Source organism: Loxodonta africana, chromosome 2 (assembly GCF_030014295.1).
Source record: "Loxodonta africana isolate mLoxAfr1 chromosome 2, mLoxAfr1.hap2, whole genome shotgun sequence".
In the NCBI taxonomy this organism is placed as follows: Eukaryota; Metazoa; Chordata; class Mammalia; order Proboscidea; family Elephantidae; genus Loxodonta; species Loxodonta africana.
Window position 1 is genome coordinate 187478478 of NC_087343.1, and position 26716 is coordinate 187505193.

At 43.8% G+C, this 26716-nt stretch overlaps 1 protein-coding gene across 3 annotated transcripts in view; it reads left to right on the forward strand.

Moving 5' to 3' along the window:
* Positions 1 to 26716, forward strand: part of DOCK2 (dedicator of cytokinesis 2) — a 558619-nt gene that overhangs the window by 38517 nt on the left and 493386 nt on the right. For 2 of the 3 annotated variants that reach the window (XM_010592406.3, XM_064279098.1), the window contains exons 5-13: positions 287 to 383; positions 2595 to 2743; positions 8656 to 8791; positions 11323 to 11477; positions 15403 to 15484; positions 21672 to 21807; positions 24377 to 24452; positions 25392 to 25468; positions 26242 to 26367. In XM_010592406.3, coding sequence (XP_010590708.1) covers positions 287 to 383; positions 2595 to 2743; positions 8656 to 8791; positions 11323 to 11477; positions 15403 to 15484; positions 21672 to 21807; positions 24377 to 24452; positions 25392 to 25468; positions 26242 to 26367 — 1034 coding nt within the window. Of the gene's footprint in view, positions 1 to 286; positions 384 to 1615; positions 1728 to 2594; positions 2744 to 8655; positions 8792 to 11322; positions 11478 to 15402; positions 15485 to 21671; positions 21808 to 24376; positions 24453 to 25391; positions 25469 to 26241; positions 26368 to 26716 lie in introns of those variants that run through there. The other variant, XM_023551366.2, reaches the window with a different exon arrangement.

A 26716-nucleotide genomic window follows, 5' to 3' on the forward strand; every position in this document is an offset into this window, starting at 1 on the left:
AAGTTTGGAGACTGAAACTTTTCACTGACAGATGACTTTGAACTGTATTAAAGTAGATTAATCCTGAATATTGAGCATGAGGGGCCCACCCTAGTGAAGGAGCACATTAAAAAGGAAGTTCCCTGCATTTGCATAATGTATTTGGTGTGGTTTTTATTGGAGGTGGGTTAGTCTCATGCCAGCAAGGCCCCTCTTAGCTGCTGCCACGGATGCAAATTTGCCCACATTTTATCTTGTTAGCACCTGGGTCTCAATTTCACGCCATTTTCTCTCCCACTTTAAATAGAAATACCGAAAACATCATTCCTGCAGAAATTCCTCTGGCACAAGAAGTGACAACAACACTTTGGGAATGGGGCAGCATCTGGAAACAGCTCTATGTGGTGAGACACAAAACCCTGCCTTCCTGCAGTGGAAGCTTCTTGCATTCTTTGATTTGATTCAAGCTCGGAATTTAGCCTTAAATAGGGCATACAAAGGAGGCTTTGGTGACATAGCAGACCACAAACTATTATGCATGAGGACATTGAAGTACAGAGAGGTTAGGTGACTTGCTCAAAGCCACACAGCTCCCTAGTGACAAAGCCATAGTAAATAGTATCCGGGGTAACATTTCTGTTTTTAAGGTAGTACAAAAGCTCTCAAACTTATGCATGCATGAGAATCATCTTGACAACTGTTAAAAAAAGCTTTCTTTTACAGGGCTTAGTAATCTGCATTTTTAAAAAGCTCAGGTGATTCTGATTTGAGGTCTGCTGATAACTCCTTGAGAAATAACTGTTCTCATGTATTTAGTTAACTAATGGCTACTGTCCTCAGATCCAAGAGGTAGCTTTGACCCTTGAAACACAAAGATTACATATTGCATGTGTTTTCTCTGTTTTGAAGCAATGCTAATTTTAAATCCTCCTTTGATATTTCCAGAGCTCCTAATGGAAGCAATTAGCTAAACAAACCATTAAGCTGAGAGTGAAAATGTCAACCAACTCTTCCTGCATATTCGTTACAGCACTGTGCACACGTGCAGGAGCACATATGTGCCCTTTGTAGTCTCACATTTTATGGTCATAAATGTTGACTCCTGTTGGGAAATTTCATAATTTATGTTAATTGGCACACCCAATTCTATAAGTTTCTCAAAAGTTGTTTGGGAAGTTTAGAAGGGCAATTAGTAAACTTGGGGCCAAAGTGGTTTCTTATTGATCTCCACTGGTACTATTCCTTTTGAAACGTAACCACATACTCATGCGTCATGGAAGCTTGGCATTTTCCCTTAAGAAATCTGAGAATAGCAAGTTCATCATGCCCTTTACTCTAGTAAAGAGATCCTCAAACTTCCTTATTCCACTATCATCTTCATGATTCTTGCCATATCTGCATATCACCTGTATATACTTACTTAATGCCTAAATTGGCTTTTTAGTAAACTGAAATCAATTAACATAAGGAACTTTATAGCACACTTTCCCAAATGAAGAGCCAAAAGTCACTTGGCACTAGTAGAAGAACATTATTCTAATAAATAAATGAAAACAAGACAATGTTATTAAATGGTTGCTATAATATCTGTCAAAAGCATTAAGACTAAGACCTTCTTTCTCACTTTGTTAAAAAGGGAAATTAACAAGTGAGGGAGAGGTGTTAAAGACATATTAACACGAAACTGAGACTTTCTCCTTCACTTAAACGGAACCATGGAGGGAGAATGGAAAAGAATCACTCTATGGGTCAGTGTTTTTGAACGTTATATCTTTGTACCACCAAAAGCCATCTTGCGTCCCACAAGTAGTACACAAGCCCCACTTTGGGGAATGCTGCCCTAGAAAGCAGACCTTTCTCATGAGAGAGGAGTTGCTGGGTGGTGCAGAGAGTTAACATGCTTGGCTTCTAACGGAAAGGTTGGAGGTTCAGGTCTACCTAGAGTCATCTCAGAAGAAAGGCCAAATGATCTACTTCTGAAAAGTCAGCCATTGGAAATCCTATGGAGCATAGTTCTACTCTGACACACATGGGGGTGCCATGAGTTGGAATCTACTTGATGGCAACTGGTTGGCTATCAGGAGAGAAGGGGCCCTGGTTCCCAGCCTTCGAGAGTCCTGCATTAGAGCAGGTGTTCATGGCATTCCTGGTCAACAAGTTGTCTTTTGAATAAAAGTCAGAAACCACCTTTTCTTCAGTCAAGAAGCGATAGGGATTATTACTTTTGTTTTTGGGAAGCCCCTGTATCCCCAGGGGCAGGGAACATGTCAACTACTAAGACCGCCACCCAACCCCTTCATAGCTGGGTCTACAACAAACAACAACCCACTGCTGTTGAGTCGATTCTGCCTCATAGCGACCCTATAGGACAGAATAGAACTGCCCTATAGAGTTTCCAAGGAGCATCTGGTGGATTTGAACTGCTGACCTTTTGGTTAGCAGCCATAGCTCTTAACCGCTAGGCCACCAGGGTTTCCTCATAGCTGGGTAGGGGGTGGGAAAAAGGGCTCAAGTCATAGCCCCTGAACGCGCTCATCTGACTCAGGCAACATTTGCCAAATGGAAGCCCAGATACCTTCAGCACAGGTAATTCTGGATGGTTTCCTGTCTCCCAGGCCAGCAAGAAGGAGCGGTTCCTCCAGGTGCAGTCCATGATGTATGACCTGATGGAGTGGCGGTCCCAGCTCCTCTCAGGAACGCTGCCCAAGGACGAACTGAAGGAGCTGAAGCAGAAAGTCACTTCCAAGATTGACTATGGCAACAAGTAACCTCTCCTTCCTCTGAAAAGATGCTTTCTTTCCCCGTCCATGCCCCTTTCCCTTCCTCCCTCCTGAGAAGGTTGCTTTCATTTTTAGATGCTAGTTTGCCACTTTCTATTTAGGAGAAGGCGGTTACCAACAGCCATGCTCGTGTGACTTTGTTATCACCCCCCTGGGGCCCAGCAACATGCCAGTGAAGCAAGGGCTTGCTTATGCAATGGTTATTACCGGGCTGGGAGATTTAGGACACTCATTTAACCTACTTTGGAGGGGCTGGGGAGCACAGTCATGCTGGTTCACTTTCAGCTTAGTTGTCATTTTATTCCTGCATTTACGAAATTCTCCCTGAAGTTCCAGTGTGAGACTTAAGGTCCCTTCCTCCATCCTGAATTATCCAAGCCGCATGCCATCAACTAACTCACATACGCAGTTACTAAAACTGTGCAGAGAAGAGAAACAGAAAGTGATAGGACTTGAATGATATGAAGTTAAAGAGAAAAATCATCTTTTTTTGCGGGGGGAGGGGAGGCAGGACAGCTCACTGGTAATAATAGTAGTGATAATAAGATTATCACTAACCCTTAATTGGAGCTCTTTATGCACCATGCTTTGTGCTAAGTGTCTTAGGCACATTGCCTCATTTAATTCTTATAGCAACTCTGTGGGGCATATAGTTTTATTATCTCCATTTTTTTTTTTTTTTAAGGTGAAGAAACAGAGGCTCTTAAAGAGGTTAAGTAATTTGTCCAGGGTCTCATAGCTAGTACGTGGCAGAACCAGAATTTAGACCCAAGCAGTTTGGCTCCAGAGTCCACGGGTCTCACCACTGTGCTACTTGGATAGCATTTGAGAGCTATAAGGACCTGCCCTCTCTCTTGGTTATTTGAATGCCCTCCAAGCATCCTATTCATTTGTTCATTCATCCCAACCACAAAGATGTATTGAGCCTGATTTCCTGGTAGGCGCTGGAGTTACTGAAGTAAAAGTCCCTGTCCGCTAAGGAACTACAGCCATTAGTGGCGAGCTACATGTAAACTGTTGATATGTACTGTCATAAGTTTGATGGCATAGAAAGTAAGAGTGCTCTTAATTCTGACTTGGTGAAGGAAGTCAAGGAAGGCTTCCTGGAGGAGATGACCCCTTAGCTGAATTTTGAAGAATAAAAAGGTGGTACGTAGGCTAATAAATTGGGAGACAGAGATGTATGAGGGAGCATGGTGTGTTCAGGAGACTGCAAAGTGGGTCAGAAGGATGGAATATAGGGCTAGGGGTGGGGGGAGGGAAGTAGGAATTTTCTATTCAGTGGGAATAAAAGGAAAATTTCCCAGTAGCCAGGTTTTCTTGTCCTTGCCATGTGCATTAGGAAGTGGGATCCAAGAGGGAAAATCAGTGGGTCCAACTTACAGCTGCTTCCCATCCCGGGAGCACAGTTCCTCTGCTCGCTCCCTGGTTGGCAGCTGGCAAGCGAGTCCAGATCTACTTATAATGCATATCCTCCCAAAGTGACAGGATGGGTTTGTCGTGCAGCTACTGCTGCTGCTGCTGCTGGTACAGTGTCCACCTTTAAGTTTAGCGAGTCATAACTGAGATTGTGGGAATGGAGGGTGTTTTACTGTTTGGCAGCAATGTCGTCTGTGACCTTCAGGTGCCGTTCCCTCATGTGAGCTCCTGAGAAGAAGGACCAAGGATGCAAGAAATGGTTACTACTAACATGGAATCCTGCCCCGATTCCTCTGCCCCACCTGCCCTGACCCCACGGGGCTAGGTGTTCTTGCAGGCCCTCAGCACCCTGTACAGTAGCCCTCCTTCCTTAGCTGTCTCCCTGCCGTGCTGGGATGGTGTTTAAGCCATCTCTGTATGCCTGTGCCTGGAACAGAGCCTGCTCCCAGCTCAGGGACTGATGAGTAAATAGTCAGGGTAGAAAGGAGGAGCAGAAGGGTCCTCACTGGGTCAGACCTGCCTCTGCAGCATCACCCTGTGACCTGACACTGAGCTTTTGCTTTCAGTCCATTTCCTTTAGGGAAGTGAGAGACACTCTGCCTCGTAGAGCGAGGACCTGGAATACAAGGCCTGGCGATCTGCTTCTGTAAAGATTAAAAAAAAAAAAGATTACAGCCAAGAAAACCCTATGGAGCAGTTCTACTCTGTAACACATGAGGTCGCCATGAGTCAGAATCAACCTGATGGCCTCTAACAACAACAACAAACTGCCAGGAACTGTTTAAAGCTCCTTCTGTGTATTAACTCATGTCTTACAACAGCTTTATGAAGCAGGCACTGGCATCATCCCCATTTTTTCAGATGAGTAAACTGAGTCCCACAGGGAGATTAAGTAATTTTGCCTAAGAGCACATGAGTAAGTGGCAAAGCTGGAATTTGAACCAGGTAGTTTGGCTGCAAAGTTCAACACTTAACTACTGCATTCCATTACCTCCCAAGGACTCTGTGGATTAGTAGGGGAGACAGAGAAGTAAAAAGACACTTGCAGTGTAAATCATGTTTCATGAGAGGAGGGAAGCCTGGGGATGAAGGTAGGCCTGGAGTCAGAGAGGGCTTCCGGGAAGGGGAGATACCTGCCCTGAGTCTGATAGGACTTTGCTGCTTTTAGATGCCGTCGAGTCGATTCCAATTCATAGCAACCCCATGAGAGAGTGGAATTGTTCCATAGGGTTTTCTTGGCTGTAACCTTTGTGGAAGCAGATTGCCAGAGCTTTCTCCTGCAGAGCTGCTGGGTGGGTTTGAACCACCAACCTTTTCTTTAGCAGACAAGCACTTAAACATTTGTGCCACCAGGGCTCCGTCTGATAAGACTAGCAGGAATTATTAGGTGAAGTGAGGAAGAGCTGTTCAAAGAGTAAGTGTGAGAGGGAGAACGAGGGAGAGAGAGAAGGAGAAGGAAAGAGAGGAAGAGGGAGGGAGAGAGAAGATACGAGAATAAGACAGAGGGAGGAGAGGAAGGCAGAGAGGGAGAGAGGCGCATTTAAGGAATAGTTTTGCTGAAGGCTGGAGGGCTTGGGAGAAGGTGAGAGGTGACCATGCAGAGGGAGGCTGGAACCTGGGGACCTGAGTGCCAAGTGAGGAGAAGCTTGGATTTGTCCAGAGGGTGATGGGAGCTGTGGCAGGAGCCATTGCCCATTTCCTTTTCCTTTCGTTTATTTTTTATTTTTGAATTCATACAGTGGGGGCTTCTTCTCCTGTCTTCATCTTGGGTTCCTTTTATCATGTTTTTGAACAGAAGAGAGTGATGGGGCTACCCCCTGAACATACAATGTCAAAATGCTTAGCCTCCCTGTTGCTGGGTTCAGGGAGGTACTGGCAGAATTGTCATCAAATTGTGGGGACAGCATTCCTGACCCTGGGCCTTGGGAATCCTACCCAAAGACTAGTCAGATTTCCAAGGTTACAAGTGAGACCTGTGATGGAGAAGCTCCTTAGTATCCACCAAAAGAAAAAAAAAATCCATTACCATCGTGTCAATTCTGACTCATAGTAACCTTATAGGACAGAATAGAACTGCCCCATAGAGTTTCCAAGGAGCGGCTGGTGGATTTGAACTGCCCACTTTTGATTAGCAGCTAAGCTCTGAACCACTTTGCCACCAGGGCTCCTTTGGTATCTAAGCAGGGAGGAATTCTCAAATGACTCTTCCATAGCCCAAGAAAGCAGAATCTGGGTGAATTCCCCCCCCCCGCCGCCACGTTTTAGAACTGAATCCGTTTTGATACATTTTGAAGAGAAAGAGCTAGAGAGATCTTGGCACTAAATTACGTATCGGCAATGCTCCATCTTTTCCGAAGTCACACGAGCCTCTGCCCAGCCTTAGTCAAATGCATTCTTCCCATTAGCATCGCCTGTTAGCCAGCAGGGCTGTGCAATACTGTGAGTCATAGCTGGTTGGGAGTTAATTTCCTAATGAATGTGGATGAACCTTGGCTCCCTTCCGTTTGCATTTGGATCAGATGAAGAGATGTGCCTCTCAATTTGATTTTCAAATAAGAGACGAAAGCTTTGTCTCCTTCCTTTGTCCTTGCTGCCCTTCCAGAATCTGGTGCTTGGTGGGGGTGCCCAAGCAGGGCCACTGTTGACCTCCGCAGAATCTCCATCAGCCCCCTCCCCCTCCCTTCTTTGTATGGATGCCTGAGGTCTGCCATCTGAACATCAAGTGCAAAAGCAGCTTCAAGTTAAGGCCTCTGCAACCATATTCTGCTTGTAAGCTCCAGCCATCCGTCAGTTAGTTCTACTGTGATGGTGTGTTGCTATGATGCTGGAAGCTGTGTTGCCAGTATTTCCAATACCAGCAAGGTCACCAATGGTAGACAGGTTTCAGCAGAGTTTACAGACTAAAAGAGACTAGGAAGAAAGGTCTGGCGATGTACTAAAAATCCACCAATGAAAACGTTATGATTACAAGCAAATATTGCCTGATACAGTGTTGGAAAATGAGCCCTCTAGATTGGAAGGCACTCAAAATACGCAGTGGCTGCAACAGTGGACTCAAACATGTCAGTCAATAACCGTGAAGTTGGTGCAAAACTGGGCAATGGTTTGTTCTTTTGTACGTGGGGTTGCTATGAGTCAGAGCCAACTTGATGGCAACTAATAACAACAACCAGCTCCTCCTATCTAGAAGGTACGCCACAGAGCATAAGCGCACAGACTCTGCTGCCGTGGTACTTTTTACTAGGTGTGTAACCTTGAGTAAACTACTTAGTCCCTATGTTCTTGCTCTTTTCTTCATCTGTAAAATGGATATAATAATAGTACCTCCCTCACAGGGCAGTTATGTGGATTAAATGCATTAGTATGTGTATAACATTCAAAACATGTGAGTTTATCGTAAGTGCTGTGTGTGTGTTTGCTGCTGTTATCATTGATGCCAGTTGAAATGACAGATAGAGTTGAAAAAATTAATACAAAACAGAAATGCTTGTGGCCTGAAAGTCAAGCAGCTTGAGGTTAAGCTGTGAGTAACAATCAATCAATATATCTGAGATTCCCCCCCCCATGGTGATTTTCCAATTTTTATTAAATAAGTAATATATAAATATATTTTGTGTAAAAAAAAAGTAAAACATTAAACCCATTGAGATGAGGCTCACATCTTCTTTGATCACTCCATCCCTCCCAGCCCTGGCCTTGCCTTCTCGCCGTAAGTAACCAGCATCAGTAGTTTGGAGCTTTTCCTTCCAGACTTTTCTCTGTTCATTGTCACTTGTATTAACCACACTCGTTGCTATCGAGTCAATTCCGACCCACAGCGACCTTATAGGACAGAATAGAACTGCCCCATAGGGTTTCCAAGGCTGTAATCGTTAAGGAAGCAGACTGCCACATCTTTTTTTTGAGAAGTGGCATGTGGGTTTGAACTGCCAACTTTCTGATTAGCAGCTGAGTGCTTAACCACTGCACCACAAGCACCCTAATAATATACCTGGCTTGGCTTTTGTTTGCTTTTTTTTTTACATAAAATATACTGTATGCATGTTTCTATACTTGATTTTTTTCACTGAAATATGTCATTAAACATAATGATACATTTTTAAAACTGTTTCATGGTATTCAAAGTTTATTTAGCCATTTCCCTTTTGACAGACATTTTTCCCCCAATGCTTTGCTAATGCAAACAACGCTGCAACACACGTCATTATTTAAGTGTGAGATGTTTCTGTAGGGTCAATGTCAAGGACATACACATTTTTAAAAATTTTAATAGATGCTGTCACAGAACCTTCCAGAGTGGCTGCACTAAACCCATGTGTACTTCCCTGGCTGTATATGCGAGTATCAATGTAGTGCTTATCTGTGGGAGCATACAGTCCTCAGAGATTAGTTGAACTTACTGGTAAAAACTTCTCACAAGGTCCTCAAGACTTCAGCACCCCCCGATTTATCTTCACCTCCAGTGTTTGCTTTTCAGAATCCTTGAGCTGGATCTGATTGTCCGGGATGAAGATGGAAATATCTTGGACCCTGATAATACCAGTGTCATCAGCTTGTTCCATGCACATGAGGAAGCAACTGAAAAAATCACAGAGCGTATCAAGGAAGAACTGGTGAGCTTTGTTATATAGGATTTGGCCAAGCAAGACAGGCATTTAGCACATCATTAACTTAAAATAATAGGATAATTAACCAGACTGTATATTATTCATGGAGCCATCTGTCCTATGACCTGAAATGATCGGTAACCACATTCATTTTATTGTGTTTTTGCACTTAGATTTGTTAATTCATTCAACATCCACCCACAGGTAGTTAAATGCCAGGGAAGTTACCTCTTCTCATGGAGCATTTATATTCTAGAGAGAAAAGAAGAAAGGCAGTTAAAAAGGTAAATATATCAACAAACAAGTTAATTCCAGATGGCAATAAATTCCCAAAAGGCAATAAACTAGGTTATGTTAATCAGCGTGACTTAAGGGGCTACTTTAAAAGGCACAGTGTCCCTGGGTGGTGAAAATGATTAAGGGCTCAGCTGCTAACAGAAAGGTTGGGGGTTCAAGTCCACCCAAAGGTGCCTTGGAAGAAAGGCCTGGCAATCTACTGCTGAAAAATCAGCCATCGAAAACCCTATGGAGCACAGTTCTACTCTGACTCATAAGGCATTGTCATGTGTAGGAATCGTCTCAATGGCAACTGGTTTGGTTTGGTTTCCAAATGCACAGTCAAGAAGGGTCACTCTAAGGAGTGACATATGAGCTGACACCTGGATAATGTGAAGGTGGCAGGCATGGGAAGATCCGGGGAGAGGTGTTTAGACAGAGTATAGGACCAGGTTTTGGATGTTCAAGGAATAGAACTGTGGATGGGCACAGAGAGCAGTGGGGAGTGCAGGCAATGATTTGCAAAGAGAGCAGGAGCTGGCACTCTGGGACCTGAAGGGTCGTGACAAAGAGTTAAGATTTTATTCCAACTATGGTTGGAAGCCACCAAAGGATTTTAAGGAACCCACACTAAACCAAACCCACTGCTGTCAAGTGGATTCATTTTAAGGAAAGATTAACGTAATCTGCTTTATATTTTTTAAAATCACATTATCCAGTGAAAAACCAGTTGCCTTCAGATCAGTTCCAACTCATGGCAACTTCATGTGCGTCAGAGTAGAATTGTGCTCCATAGGGTTTTCAATGGCTGATTTTTTCAGAAGTTGATTGCCAGGCCTTTCTTTCAAGGTGCCTCTGGGTAGACTTGAATCCCCAACCTTTCTTTTAGCAGCTGAATGCGTTAACCATTTGCACCACCCAGGAGCTCCCAAAGTCACGTTAGCTGCTGTGTTTTATTTGACAGCAGCTTTATCTTTAGCTTTATTTAGGTTTAATTTTCACGCAATGAAATTCACTCATTTTAAGTCTACAGTCTGATGAATGTTAGTAATATGTAGTATTTGATAAAGCCCATCACAATCAAGATACAGAACAGTTCTATCACCCTAAAAGTTTCTTTGTGTCCCTTTACAGTCAACCCCTTCTTCTGATCCCCAGCCAAACAACCCCTGATTTGCTTTCTGTAGTATAGGTTTGTCTTTCGTAGAGCTTCAGATAAGTTGAATCATATAGTATTAGTCTTTTGTGTTTGACATCTCTCATGCAACATGATGTTTTTGAGATTCATGTTGTTGTGTATATCAATATTTTGTTCGTTTTTATTGCCAAGTTAGTATTCCATAGTATGCCCAATTGATGGACATTTGGGTTGTTTTCAATTTGGGCCAATTATAAACAATGAACAGTCGCATATAAAGCTTTATGTGGACATGTTTCCTTCTTTTTTGGGGGGGTAATACCTTTTTTTTTTTTTTTTAATACCTAGCAGTGGGATTGTTGGGTCATATGATAACAGTGCGTTTAACTTTTAAGATACTGCCATAAATTTTTCTCAAAATGGCTATACTATTTTGTGTTCCCATCAGCAATATATGAGTCTTCCAGTTGCTCTGTATTCTTGTCAACACTTGGTATTGTCAATCTTGTTAACTTTAGTCAATCTAATGGGTCTGTAGTGATATCTCATTGTGGTTTTAATTTTAGTTTTAATCTCCCTGATGACTAGTGATGTTGAGCATGTGTACGTGTGCTTACTGCCAGTTTGTGTCTTATTTTGTGATGTGTCTGTTCATACATTTTGCCCGTTTTTAATTGTGTTGTTTTTCTTATTTTTAAGTTGTAAGAGTTATTTGCATACTCTGGATACAAATGCTTTATTAGATATATACTTTGCAAATATATTTTCCCAGCCTGTGGCTTGCCTCTTCATTTTCTTTACTCTGTCTTTTAAAGAGCAGATGTTTCTGTTTTGATGAAGTCTTTTTTATCAATTTTTTTTGTGTGTGTATGCTTTTATGACACCAACTTTTTGAGGAAAACTAGGTTAGTGATGGTGCTTTCCCAGATGAGAAAGTCAAGGCCAAGATAAGCAAGGTGACTTGGCTAAGATAAAGAAAATTTTGGTGATAGAACTGGGTGTAATGCCAAAGTCGTTGGGCTTGAAATCATGACTCCCAATATCCTGTGCCATCTCTCAGTTGTCCTAAGTGATGTTGGGCTAACTTTCTCCACCTCCTTCCCTTCTTCCTTCCACCTCTCAGTCAAAAGACCAGCTGGATTATGGAATGTATTCTCGAATCTCCTCCTCCCCCACCCACAGCCTGTATGTCTTTGTGAGAAACTTCGTCTGCAGAATTGGGGAAGATGCTGAGCTCTTCATGTCACTCTATGATCCCCACAAGCAAATAGTTATAAGGTAAGTGTGTTCCCTATTGCTGGACCTCTCTATATTGGGCAATTTAGAGTCAGTAGAGCACAGAACATCATTCTTTTCCATCATCACTTGTTGTGGAGAAATACCTACCCAGAAGAGAAGCCGGGCCTATTGGGAGTCAGATGGAAATACCACTTGCCACCAAGTTTTTCCCACAGTGGGGATATGGTTCTAGAGAAATAAGTTTTGATTATTGAAAGACAACCAGAAATAGAAAGACTCAGACAGGTAGCATTTAATGGATAGAGTAAAAATACTGGCTTTTAAAATGGGAGTTGAGAAATGAACGGTGAAAACTGCAGATCCTCCAGGGCAGCAACAGGTTAAAAGTGTAGACTCTGCAGTCTGCCTAGGTTTCCGTCCTGGCTCCACCACCATTTACCCTCTGTTAACCTTGGTCAGGTTGTCAATCTCTCTTAAGTCTTAGTTCTCCATCTGCAAGATATCAGCACCAAACTCATGGGGGAATGTATTTTAGGCTTTAATGAGAAAAAAGCCCATGAATCACTCAGCACAGGGGTTGGCACATGGTACCTGTGTTCCAAGTGGCAGAGGCCTTTATTATTACTACTTTTATTAATTTCTGTTGGGAATGGAGGAAGTGAGGGAACTTCTTGGTGCCTCAGCTGGAGAAAGGGAAAACACCTTTGGGAATTTCCAGGGAAAAGACTTTGTTGTACTGTCTACCATCCCTGTTCTCCCAGGACTTGCCACCCTTGCTTCCAGGTGACTACTGCCTATCTCTCTAGTGGGATTTTAAACCAACACATGGTTCCATATGGGAGATCACCAGTTGAACCATTAGAATGGAGCTAGAGAGTGATCCCTCTACTTCAATGGAGAAAATGGAAACAGTGATGCATTCCTGGCTAGGTTGTTATGATGATTAAATGAGATAAAATACAATGCCCTAGTGAATAGTGGTCTTTTAGTAAATAATGGTTCCTCTGGAGACATTTATGAAACATGGAGGGCCTGTCCATCTAAGAAGACTATACTGAGGTCAGTACTTGATCTCATTCAGTCTTCATTACTCCATGACATTTGGGTGAGGAAAAGGAGGCTCAGGGAAGTAAAGTGACTAGTCCAAAGTCACATGTATTTATTAAATGGCAGAGCTGAGATTTATACCAGGTCCACCTGACTACAAAGACCAACTTTGTCCTCATGTTAGTCTGATGCCAAGGGAAGAGCTGTATTTAATATCCCAGGTGGCTTCTGGCTGGGGCTTCAGCACTGTTATGGTGGAAATCTATTTTTTTTTGGCTAATGAAAATTGCCAATATTAAAAATTGAGCCTTATTCACCTGTCTAGGCCTCAGTAGACACTGAGCGTCAGTGGTCCTGGTCCCTCAGACAGAACCCACCTTGAAATGGTTTGCATGTCATAGACCCCTCGCTGTTTCCTATCAGCTGCTTCCAAGGCACCTGGGAAAAAAAGATTCTGAAAGCATTCACAGGACTCTCCCTGCCTCTCTAGAATAAGGAGGGCTTCCCTGGCTGCATCGACAGGGGTGCCTGGTCTCCTGGGCCATCTAAGTGATGGATGGGCTGAACTCAGCTTTGTGGAGGGAGGCGATGGATCAGCGAGATGGCAGCTCTGTTCCCTGAAGTGCCGCACCAGATGATGTGCTCGGTGGGGCATGCCTGAATGATGCCTCTGAGAGTGCCAGACACAGAGCAGCCCTCAGGGGACGAAGAGGAAGAGGAACTGAAGGGCAGAAACCAAAAGGAGGAGGAGAAAATGTAGAAGAGAAGAGACATGACACAGGAGAGGGGCAGGGAGGTTTGGAAACACTCCGAGTATCAGTCTGATTCTGGATAGCCGCTCTTTTACGTAGAAATCTTCAGTCTGACCTGCCCTTGCCAGGGCTGACAGACAGTGAACAGCAGACAAGTTCAAGCATCCTCAGGATGGCTCAGATGTGGGCTGGGGAGAATTTGGTTGGAATGGACCTTTCAGTGTTGGGGTAAATCATGCTCAGATCCTCAGTGGATTCCTGGAAAGGTCTGGGTTGGGAAATTTAAGTAAATGTTCGCCAGAAAAACAAAAGAAGCAGCTCAGGCATCAGGCCAATGGTGAGGCTATGACCAAAGGGCTGGAGGAGGAGTTAGAATAGTCTTCCTCACTCCCCTGAGGAGGGTGTCATTGGAGGAGGCCTGGCCCGTGTTGTCACCAGGTCGGCCTTCAGATTCTACTGCTCAGGTCTTCCTGGGCAAGGATGGATGGGGCCAGCTCGGCCCTCTAAATTGCTTTTCTTATTTATGATTGTATTTCCCATAGAAGAAAACTGCTGGTGCTTGCTGTTTTGATCTTGTAGGCTACGTCACAAAGAGGCTTGCTACATATGATGGAAAGTCCTGGATAACACCCAGACATCTCACTGTGCACAGTATAGTAATAGCCAATGGGAAATGGTTAACAAAACAGAACAATTTTGTGGATGGAGCCTTCGTGGCTAGTTTGCTGTAAATTCTAACCACTAAAACTTTTAGGTCTTACTGGGAAAAAAGAAAAAAAAAGGTACATTTGGCTTGATTGAATTTTACACGTTGGTTAACCCAGGGCTATGTGCCCTTTTCCTCATCAGATGCATTTCCCACTGAACTTTGCTCAGACTATTCTCATTAATCTTCTAGGGGTGAGTGCAGAGAGAGGAACAAGACATCAGGGAGAACGAAGCTCCAAAAAGAAGGCAATTCCCCTTACCTCAGCTGGATTCTGTTATCATGCCTTCTTAGGCTAATACAGCTTTTGAGCTTTATTTTGCGTTTTTTTCCCCCCCTGATTCAAGATCATGGGCATTTATTTAGCACCAACTATATGCTCCCAGGTGACATGGAATACCTAATAAGTCAACTCAGTAAACTGCACTAAGCTTCTTCAAAGTTAAATAAGTGCTAGACTTCTCGATCTTTCTCGAACGGCTAGACCTGACTCATATGAACCACACAGTGTGGTGTATGGTTGCTAGGAGATATGAGATAGTAAACAATCATACGTAGGAATCATAGGAATCATGTGACCGCCCCATGTACAACCCTTCAGTGGGTTTCGGTTTTTAATAAGATCAAGTCCAAAATCTTACAAGGCGTCCTTACAGGATCTGGCCTCTTCCTCTAATTTTTCTCTCACCACTTTCTTCTTGGATCAGTTTCTTAGATGCATCAAGTCCCTTCCTGCCTCAGGGCTTTTACATGTGGGTTTGCTTTGCCTGAAACATTTTGCTTTTCTGCCCTCTTTTCCTGACCTGTTTCATTTACATGTCATTTCCTCAGCAAAGACTTTCCCATCCAGACTTTGCCAGGCCCTTCTGTTGTACATTCTCACAACGTCCTAAACTTTTCCTTTACAGCACTTGTCACAGTTGCACACAAATAATCATTTAAGTGTATATTGGATAATGGCTGAGGCCCTATATGGCCCAACACAGCATAATATTCCACTCAGAGAAAGATAGTCCTACACCCCAAGGTTAATTTAAAATAACCCAAATCGTTACTCAGTCTCTTAAAGAAATGTGAAAATAGAATAGGATGGTAAGAGGAATACATTCTTAATGTCCGGTAAAATGTACTAAAAAACTCCGCCTCCATCTACCACTCTCAATAACCTCTACGGAGAATGCAGCTGATCTTCCAAAATATTAAGCTGCTGTGCTGGAATTTCCTTAGCAGATGGGGGAGGTAAGAGGTTGTGCATACGCATATGTTGGAAATTCTGTGCCTCTGGTGCAGCGTGACTGCTTGTCTAATGCCTGCCTCTCTGATGAGACCATGATCTCTAAGACACTACTGTATCTCCAGCAGCAAGTATGGTGTCAGGCATATAGTAGACACCCAGTGAATAGATCCTGAATGAGCACCAACCTCCAGGAGTAATGTGTTCCTACTCTTCTTCCCGCAGTGAGAACTACCTGGTGCGATGGGGCAGCAAGGGCTTTCCAAAGGAGATTGAGATGCTGAACAATCTGAAAGTGGTCTTCACGGTGAGTGCGCACTCTCTTCTTGTTGCCATGTTCCAAGTTTACAGAAGATGTGAACTTGGAAATGGAGCTGATTGGTCCATCAGGAACAGAGCATGGCCTCGGGGCAGCACTGTATTCTGGGCTTTATGAGGAGAAACAAGGAAAAGGTACTGGTGGTGCAGGCAGTTAATAGGCTTGATTGCTAACTGAAAGGTTAAAGGTTCAAGTCCACCCTGGCGATCTACTTCTGAAAAACCAGCCATTGAAAACCCTTTGGAGCGCAGTTCTACTCTGACACACATGAGGTCGCCATGAGTTGGAATCAACTAGATGGCACCTGGTTTTTTTTCTTTTTACAGAGAACATCGTATCCTCTCTTTCTTCTCTTAGTATCCCTTTCTCTCTAACACACTCATCTGTACACAAAGAACACACACAGAGCGCTATATAAACAAGCACAAACCTCTTTGAGTAACGATGTCTGGGTGAATTGGCTACAGCAGCTATTTTGATTTTCTGGCTAATTCATGGTTAACCTGAGGCCTGTTCTTTGGTTCAGGCCTTTCTGAAAACCTTTTTACAATGTATCAGTAAAAAGTGAGATCTTTCTAGAACATTTCTGGCCTTGGCAAATTGAATATTCTGAACATAATTGAGTCATAGATGACTAAAGATCTTACAGGTCCTTGGGATCATCTTTCTAACTGCCAGTACTCACTGGGGAAGACTTATATTTGGAAACATTGAAATCAACTGTTACCTGGATGATTTATTGCTAAGAGTGAACCTGACTTTTTGCCTCTGAATAAAAGAAATAATAGAAAGATGGACAAAAGGTTATAATTTCCTGAAGAGACCCTTCCCTTGTTTTGTATCCATGAAGGTGTATTAAGAGGGGAATCCCTAGGTAGTGAAAACAGTTAATGCACTCTGTTGCTAACCAAAAGGCTGGAGGTTTGAGTCCAACTAGAAGTGCCTCGGAAGAGAAGCCTGGTGATCTACTTCCGAAAAATCAGCCATTGAAAACCCTACTCTTGACACGTGATCGCAATAGGATGGTATTGACTCAACAACAGCTGGTTTCAAGAGGATGTTAAGTGGATGACCTCAAGAAACCTAAGGATATTGGTGTTGCCTGCAGCCTACTTTTGGGTGAAGACCATTTATGAGATTTCCCACTGCATTGCCTATATTATCAAGGGAAATTGTAGAGGAGGAGCCAGGGAGGTATTTGGGCATTGACCAAACTGGTGGGCCTGATCCAGCAGTGACCGACATGCTAGGTTAACCTACCTTGCTCTACAATCATTTTCTAGTTACAGCCCGTTAAGTGCAATGTCTTATGTCACAATTAGATTGGAGTGAAGCTGATTTATTTTGTTTGTTATTTACTGAAAAATAGGCCAGAGGCATGGAATAAGATCATAGGTCCTAATTGCTTAGACTAAGTTTTCTTGGCATATATAAATGTGCTTCAATTCTCTTTATCTATTATTGGTTAGAAGGAGGAGCCTATTTATTTTCTTGATAAATAGGACAGTCCCATGGGGCCTCCTGATTAAACCAGGAGACAGATGTTTCATGAGAGGGAGAAGGACAGGGAATCAATCAGTGGTTCATTTTGCAGAGAACCAATTCATAATGTAAACATGAGGGAAAAGGCATCAGTAAATTTGTGTTGCGCAGTATTAATGAGAATGTAATTTTGCCCTAATGGAATCCTGTCTGTCCCATCGCCTCTACCTCCCAGGACAAGTGAACTTGAGACCGTTACTTGACTGGCTCAATAGGCTGATGCTTCCCTCTGCTGAGATGATAGAGATAGATAGATAACTCCCATTTAGTCGACTCTGACTCATGGCGACCTGATGTACAACAGAACAAAACATTGCCCAGTCCTTCATTATCTTCACTCTTGCCAGTATGTTTGAGTTCCTCATTGCGGCTATTTTGCCAGTCCATCTCACTGAGGATCTCCCTCACCCTGACTGGCCAGCTTCACGAAGCATGATATCCTCCTCCATGATTAATCCCTCCTGATGATGTGTTCAAAGCAAGTGAGTCAGACAGTGTTCTATTGTGAGCCATAAGATTTTCACTGTCTAATTTTCAGAAGTAGATTGCCAGGCCTTTCTTCCTAGTCTATTTTTGTCTGGAAGCACTGCTGAAACCTGTCCATCATGGGTGACCCTGCTGGTATTTGAAATACTGGTGGCATAGCTTCCAGCATCATAGCAGCACACAAGCTGCCACAGTGTGACAAACTGACAGATGGGTTGTAGGTAGAGATGATGGAAGTTGTCATTTTGGGACAAGGAAGGTCATCTCCAGCTCATGGTGCTCTCACTTATTTATGATCTGCTGAGTACCTACTATGTGTAAGATTTGTGCTAGGGGCTGGGGATTTAGCAGTGAATAAGTTAATGAGGTTCCTGCTCACATGGCATGGTGTGTGTATGTGGGCAGAAGGGGGTTCAGATAATAAACAAATGAATAAATAAGAGAAATGTCAGGATACAAAGCAATCCACGCAATGCAGATCATTAGAAGAGGGTGATGTGATGGCATTGGACTGGGGATTTACTGTCAGTGGGGTGTCGAGATGACGTTTAAGTTAGAGATGAGATAAGACTTGGCAGGCATGAGCCTTGCTGGCCTTATTTCTCTCTGCTCTGGATTTCAGTTCTTTCCAGCCTCCTTCTTGAGGGCCGACTTCCAGCTCCATGAGCCGAGGAGCTGGCATATGGGTCGGGCTGATGGTTGACTTCTACTCCGTCTGCTTTACAAATGTTCACCCTCTTGGTTTCCTCTCCACATGAGGAAATTGGTATATACCACGTGGTCCCACAAGACTTACCCCAATTTGGGAGTTGCTGCTAACACAGGGGAAACACTACTAAACAATAAAAAAGGAAGCTAATGAATTGCTAGGAGTCCCTGGGTAGTGCAAACAGTTAATGTGCTCACTGCTAACTGAAAGGTCGAAGGTTCAAGTCTGCCCAGAAGTGCCTCAGAAGAAATGCCCAGCGATCTACTTCTGCAAAATCAGCCGTTAAAACCCTATGGAGCACAGTTCCTCTCTGACACACATAGGGTCTCTTGAGCCAGACTCAACTCAGTGGCAACTGGTAATGAATCGCTAAATCAAGAGGCACTTGTTAAGTTCAAGCATCCTGCCTGAGTTTCCTCAACACGCTAAGTTTTTATAAGGTCAGAGTAGAAATGATTGGGAGACACCAGACACTGAAGCACAGTTCTGAGTAAGGGTGGCCCGTCTACACACCCGCCAGAGAGTAACCTATGCTCAAGCATTCGCTGTGGCTTCTGTCACATATCCAGAGTCTCCAGTGCCAGAGCGTCTCTGATGAGGCATCTCTTAGATGTCTGATATTTTCATTCGTGCAAATAGAATCTTTTCAGAGAAGAGGGGTGACATGGTGCCTTTATCAAGGAAGCTTACAGGTGCCAGGGCCTCTGTTGAAAGTGAGCATTCTGTGTTTGTGGAACAATAAAGTAATCTTTGTGACAAAAATAGACTACTTATGTTCAGAGAATAGTGGGGAATCAGTTGGATAGGACAGCTGGAAACATGTTATGTCTAGAACCTTTCACGTCAGCCGTGGACAATTAGCACTAATAGGGTAGAAAATAGCTATTAAAGTTGTTGGGGGGTGGGGAGAGAAATCAATGTGGCCTCTGAAGATGAGTTTTGCAGCAGATTTCAGGGTGGATTGGCAGAAGGAGTCAGGCAGGCCAGAGAAGAGGCTGTTCCAACCATCTGGATGTGAGATAATTGGGGTCTCAAACTCAATTGCCTGTGGTACAAAGCAGGGCTGCAAATGAGTGGAGGGGGACGTTCTTAGCCAGAAAGCCCACTCCTGCCTTCCCTCCCCTCTCTGCCTGTCCAGCAGGGAGACTTGGAGAAGTGGGGAGCAGACGCCTGGTCCCCCAGCTGGTAAGAGGACAGCCCCAAGTACCTGACAGTGCCTTGCTCCCAGAGACTCTGCACAGCCCCCACCCCCAAACATACCAGCCACAGTGAGATGCTCTGCCTGGCCTCAGGCTCTGATGTGAGCTGATAGCCTGTTCCCAGTGCATGCTCCTTCATTGGGGTTAGCTTGGAGGACAAGCAACTGTTCCCTAGAGAGGGCAGACCCAAGGGTCCCTGCTCTGATGTCAACAGCATGCTTTATTGTCCCTTCCCCAGATGATCCCAGCTGGCAGGGGATCCCAGGGCACTGGAGCTTTTCAATTTGAGCAGGGTAGTCCGATGGTGAGGTACTCAGGGTGGTTTTCCCTCTTGCGTGCCTATCTGATGGTGAGGCAGATATATCGTGGTAGTTCTGTTTGTGGCCTTTGGTGTCAGAGTGACTGGGCTTGATGCCCAGTGCTTTCAAGGGCCAGATCCATGGCCTTGGGGAAGCCCCACATCTTCTCTTTGTCTGTTTCCCCATCTGTAAAATGGAGAGGATGAAATAATAGTACCAACTTCAGAGAGTTGTTAAAGATCAAATAACATGATGTCTGAGGCACTTACCACAGAGCCTAACACCATAGTGCTGTTCACCAGACAGTTCAGCTCTCTTCTGGCTGGGGACACAGCTGGATTGCAGGTCCCTGTCGCACTAAGTGTGGCCATTTGACTTGCTTTGGCCAATGAAATACAAGCATAGGTGATGCATGTCTCTTCTGAATGGCAGCTTTAAGAGCTAGTAAGTAATTTGCAGGAAACCCTGGTTGCTTAGTGGTTAAGTGCTACAGCTGCTAACCAAAAGGTAAAGGTTGGCAGTTCAAAACCACCAGGCTCTCCTTGGAAACTCTATGGGGCAATTGTACTTTGTCCTATGGGGTCACTATGAGTTGGAATCGACTCAAAGGCAGTGGGTTTGGTTTTGGTTTGGGTAAGTAATTTTCAAGATCCCGCCCCTGCATTGGGGGCATGGAAGTACACGTCCTGTGGAGACAGATCTTGCTTCATTCAGAGTAACTTTCAGATGAGCAGAGTCGCCACCCAGCTGCATCAGACCTGTAGTGTAAACTAGAAGCAAATTGCTCCTGTATTATGCTTCTGAGTTTTTGGGGTGTTTGGTACTCCAACAACTCAACTGTGAATGATGTGCTCATGTTAAATGCTGTTATTAATTTTTCCCTTCCTTTGCCTTCTCTCTCAGAGGTGGTGTGTAATGGTGAGTTGAATGGAGTTATTTGTTGTTGTCGTTAATTGCTGTCAAGTTGATTCCAACTCATGGTGACCCCATGTATGCAGGGTAGAACTCTGTTCCATAGGGTTTTCAAGGCTGTGACCTTTCGGAAGCAGATCACCAGGCCTATCTTCTGAGGCACCTCTGGATGGGTTCAAACCACCAACCTTTTGGCTGCTAGTTGAGCACTTAATTGTTTGTTCCACCCAGGAGCTCCCTCTGGAGTTATTTGTACCAAATGCTATTCTTGATCATATGAGACCATCGGCTTACATATCGGGAATCCTGCCCTGTCTTAGCTCTCTAGTGCTGCTGTAACAGAAATACCGCAAGTGAGTGGTTTTAAAGAACAGAAATTTATTGTCTCATAGTTTAGGAGGCTAAAAGTCTAATCAGGGTCTTCCTTGAAGGTAGTCCTGGACATTCCTTGGTTCCTTGGCCTGTAGATGATCCTCACATGGCATCCGTATTCCTCTATACATGTCTAATCTGCTCTTTTTAAACTCAAAAGTGATTAGATTTAGAACCCACCCTGCTTAGATATGATCCAGTTAGCATAAAAAGAAAAACCTACCTCTGAATAGGATTATATCCACGAGTAGAGGGGATAGGATCCCAACACATATTTAGGGGGGATACAGTTCAATCCACAACATGTCCATATAACTGATTTTCCTCCTCCACCCTATCTCTTCCTATTAGTTTGAGGTAGAAGAATTGGGATTGAACACCAGATTCCTATCACTCAATTTCCTTTCTAAATCTCACTTTTCTTATCTGTGACATGGACGTGACAGCTTTGTTTTCTACCTCTTCCAGGACTAATAATATGATTGATTCATGTATATAAGGGCTAAGCACATCCCCCAGAAATTACTGTTACTAGGTCTTCTTTTTCTTTTCTGCTTTTTTCATTCGGTACATTATATGTGTTGGTCTGTGAACTTCAAAGGAAATTAGGAGAAGTAATAATGACTGCATTGTAACTGCCCATTTTCTGCCTACAGGACCTTGGAAACAAAGACCTCAACAGGGATAAAATTTACTTGATTTGTCAAATTGTCCGAGTTGGAAAGATGGATCTTAAGGATACAAATATAAAGAAATGCACGCAAGGACTGAGGCGGCCGTTTGGGGTGGCAGGTAATGACACGCTGTACACCATTAACTTCTGTTGGAGTGCACATTTGATATGGCTGGGTTTTAAAGATTATTTGTTTCCCTTTTCCCTTCTCCCCTACCCTACCAAAAAAAAAAAAATTCGTGCCAGACAGGCCCTAATACCTACATTTCTGGTGCCTAAATACAAATAATTGGTGACTAAGTCCAGATTCATGACAAAGGCGGGGAATAATGCAGTCCCCACGCCTGGAAGCAGAGCACTGGGAGTGTGGTTCAGTCTGAGCGTTTGGTGCCTTTGCACCCTGGTGCTGTGAAAAAGGAAGAACAATACGGCAGGATCTAATTATGAAGAGCAAATCATTTTACAAAAAAAGAAAAAATATCCAGGACAGGAAATGCAGTTACCCAGCATGAGTCACCCACCACACATCTAAATTCCAGATGGAAGCGGACATTTGGAGGCTGGATGTGACCCAAGGACGAGTCCCAAAGGATGCTGCCATAGAAGGGTGTCAGCTCTGCACTTTCCTCCACATCACCTCTCTCTTAGGGTTTCTGGGACTTCGTCATTCTGCCCCACTTTATGGTTGTTGTTATATTTGAGTATCACCTGCACTATTATTGACCTAATATATTTTCCTTTAATCAAACCACTTTATTTATACTAAAGTACATTTTTTTTCTAAAAAGACAATTTAATTATCTGTGAAGACATCAATTTGATATGCCAAGTTTTCATCTTTTTATTAAAATATAGATTTTTAATCTTGTACCATTTATAATCCCTAGGTACCATATGGAAGCCCTGGTGGTATAGTGGTTAAGTGCTATGGCTGCTAACCAAAAGGTCAGCAGTTCCAATCCACCAGGTGCTCCTTGGAAACTCTATGGGGCAGTTCTACTCTGTCCTATAGGGTTGCTATGAGTCGGAATCGACTCTACAGCAGTGGGTTTGTTTGGTTTTGGTTTGGTTTAGATACCATATCCAAGCCCAGTGTTTTAGATTCCTCGCTTTGGGATACCCTGATTTTCTGTAATCACAGACCAGCTAACTCTCCATCTAGTCCCCTGACAACGCTTACAAATTGGAGTAGTAGAAGAAGTTATGCTGACTTAACTGGTGTTCTTAACCTGGCATTGTCACTAGTTACTAGGTGATCTTAGGCAAGCATTTTCCCCAGGGCCTCTGTTTCATTATATAAAAAATGTGGAGCTTGGACTTGGCTGATCCATGAAATCCCCTCCTAGTCCAGAATGTTCCGGTTCCATAGGAGGGGCACTTCTGGCATCATAATGCTTCTGTTAGGGCAGCAAGGGCCCTCCAACCTTACCTCAAAGTGTGCCTTTGTCCTTGGGTATACTCTGCACTCTTTGGGCCTTAGGGCACAGAAGTATGACCTAAATGGGCTAAATGTAGAAATTTTTTTTTTTGCTCATGAAGGCATAGCTAGATCCAGGAACTTAAATTTATATCTCTGCTTCTCTCAGCTCCAGTGTTCTCTTTCTAACTTATTCTCAGGATGGCTATCCAATAAGTTGACTGTCCAATTAGTTTGCATTCTACCAGCTTAGCAACCCAGTACAAAGAGTACTTCTTTTCTATTAGTTCCAGCAGAAGCCCCAGGAACTTAAATGTAGGTCATGTGCTCATCCCCAAAGCATTTCCTGTGGGCAGGGATGCCATTCTCTGATTGGCCAGGTCGGGTCATGTGAACATCTCTGGCACCACAGGGAAATAGTCCCACTCAAACCACTGAGCCAAGAGGGCCTGTTAATCAGAGAGAGTGGATGCTGGTCCAGATCAAAGAACAATTTCTCCCACTTCTCTTTGTTCCCTAATTACCTTCTCTAGCCAGATGCAGTCAGTGGTTGATTATTACCTCAGAAATTTTAATGGTCTCCTGAGCAATGCTTGGAGTCTTTGAGGTATCAAATGTTACTAGAGTTTTGACTCTATTTGACTAGGTTTTCTCACTATCTCTCCCCTTGTATAATCCCACTCCAGTGCAGGAGTTCTTCACCTTGGTTTTATTACCTTCAGTGGCTGATATGTGGAGGAACTTTAGAGGATCCAGGATCTCTGGAATTGTAGGGTTCAAGGATCCTGCAATTAGGTATCTGTGCATATGAACATGCTTATGAAAAGAGAGGGGATGGATTTCATTAAATTCTCAGATCCTACAGAGAGTCACTAAACTTGTGTTTATAGGTACTGTAGATACTCAATACATACATGCGAAATCCAAACCTAATTGCATAATTCCATAGCCACTGCTCTGGCTCTTCCCTTTTGGCCTCCACTGAACCGTTGGGCTCTTGCGTGTTTACTTAGCCTGCTGACTTCCCAGCCTGCTTTGCTCAGAGGGGTTTGCCCAGGTGACTCATGTTCCGAGCCCTCATTGTCTGTTATTGTCCAATGCTGGCTTGCTTGCCTTTTTAGACTTACCTGCTCCCCAAGCATCCCTGGCCCTGCCTCCTGCCCTACAGTCACATCCCATCCTGCCTCCTGCCCTACAGTCTCATCCCATTGTCATCCCTTCTTGGGAGGAGGGAACTTGAAACCATTAATTCTTTTCTCTTCTCTGTCTAGTTATGGATATAACGGACATCATCAAGGGGAAAGCAGAGAGTGACGAAGAAAAGCAGCACTTCATTCCTTTCCACCCGTAAGGGATTGCCCATTTCTTTCCATTCTCTTAAACCACATCCTTCCTACCACACAGGGTGAACTGGTTCCCTAAGCAGATGATAGCTAGATGGGGCCTCCCAAGAGGATGTTGGGATGAGAATGATGGCCTCAGTGCCAACCAATTTTTCACCCATTCTTCCATCAAATATTGTTTATCCAACAGATTTTATTGAAGGCCTGGCAGAGTGGTAGACACTGTACTAGGTGTGGGGGGTAAAGTGATGAACCAGACAGACATGGCCCTACCTTCATGGAGCTTATAGTTTAGGTCAGGAATTAAGCAGGTAATCAACAGAAGTTAATGAATGAATTGCAGGTGTGAGAGGACCCACAAAGCTATGAAGAAGAAGCATATCAGGAGCCTATAACAATGAATCTTAACCTGATTCTTGTGGGTAGAAATACCCATGACTTGGGAAGAGGGCTGAGATGGAGGTAAAATGTCCTTTCCCTGCTCTAAAAAAGAATCTACAAGAAAGTAGAACCCTCAATTTGAGAACTTTGTCATGATTTTATTACCCCAGGAATAGTCCAAGAAGGATGATGTTTTGATGTAGGTAGTGAGGTCAGTGACAATGGTTAAGATGTGTAGATAGGACTTAACAGGAACAGCTAAAGACTTTGCCCCTTTGCTGAGCAAGTATACACTTTGAGGCCTTGGGAATCTTTTTTTTAAAGAGCCTTTCTATGGGGTAAGAAAATGGGCTCTACTCATAGCCATGTCAGAGCCATGTTGTTTTGTGAAGACAAGAGCTGTGCCTCTTGACAATGTACATACCCTGAGCAGACACAGGCAGGCTGTCTTTTCACCTAAGGGGTGTGGTGGGCTGGGAACTCCCTGGAGCACCTGCAACTACAAGTTGGTGGCCCCATGTGGGCACCACGTGAGCATTTTGTGCTTTCTTTTCCTTCTCAGGATAACATCTGAGAATGACTTCCTACACACCCTGCTGGCCAAAGTCACAGTCTCTAAGGGAGACAGCGGAGGGCAAGGTACAGTGTCAGTGGGCAGAATGGGCTGAGCTGGATGCGGGCTGGGAGCCACTGGTTCTTCAGCAAACAGAGCAAAATCCTAAACTCTGGGAAACTCAGCTTTCCTTCCAGACAGAGCTTGCAAAGAATGGGAACAAGTGACCTATAGAGATGGAAACCCGAAACAATGTGGGACATGTTCTAGTGTTCTGCAGCAAGAGAAGAATTGGCATTTCCTGAATATCTACTATGTGTCAGGCACTTTGTGTATTATCTTGATTTCATCCTTCTTGCAGTCTTGTGCATTAAATGGCAAAACCAAGCATTTGCCATCAGGTCGATTCTAACTCTGGTGACCCCATGCGTGTTAGAGTAGAACTATGCACCATAAGTTTTCAATGGCTGATTTTTTGACGGTAGATGGCCAGACCTTTATTCTGAGGCATCTCTGGGCAAACTCAGACTGCTGACCTTTTGGCAGTAGCTGAATACATTAACCTTCACACCACTCGGGGACTCCAAGGTAGATGGCGTCATCCCCTTTTTACAAAAGCTGATTTTAGAGAGGCTGGATAGTTTGATGCAAGCTGACATTGCTAGAAGTAGCAGGTGGGATTCCAACTCTGAGATGTCTCACTCCAGAGCCCTCTGCTTTCCACCTTCCATCCTCCCCCAGGTGTGTATCTCTGCTTCCAGTTGTTACCTCCAGAAAGGGAGATTGAGGGGAGGGAAGGAGGTCGATACTGAGAATATTTTGAAGAAATTGGATCTTCATGATGAGCATTCCCTTCCAGGCCTCTGGGTGACCATGAAGATGCTGGTGGGTGACACTGTTCAGATCCGCAAGGACTATCCACATCTGGTGGACAGGACAACTGTGGTGGCCAGGAAGCTGGGCTTCCCGGAGATCATCATGCCAGGTGAGAGGCAGCTGCTCGGGCCTTCCTTTAGGGAACAGGGGAAACTTGTTTAATCTATTTTTTTTTAAGTCAAATCCTTCCTTTTCTGTTGCCTTTCTCCATGTCTCTTCCTGAAGGTAACCACTGAAAACTATTTTTGTATATTCCAAAATCTTCTATGGGTACACATAATAAACACAAACACACATAAACATAGACACCTGCACTTTTTTTCCCACTAATGGGAAAAAAATATACTGTTTTAAACCATTACTTTATATGCTTTGTATGGTGTTCTGCAAGTTGCTTTATCACTTAATAATTTATCATGGGCATCATTTCTGTTTTACTACATATCAAATGATTTCAT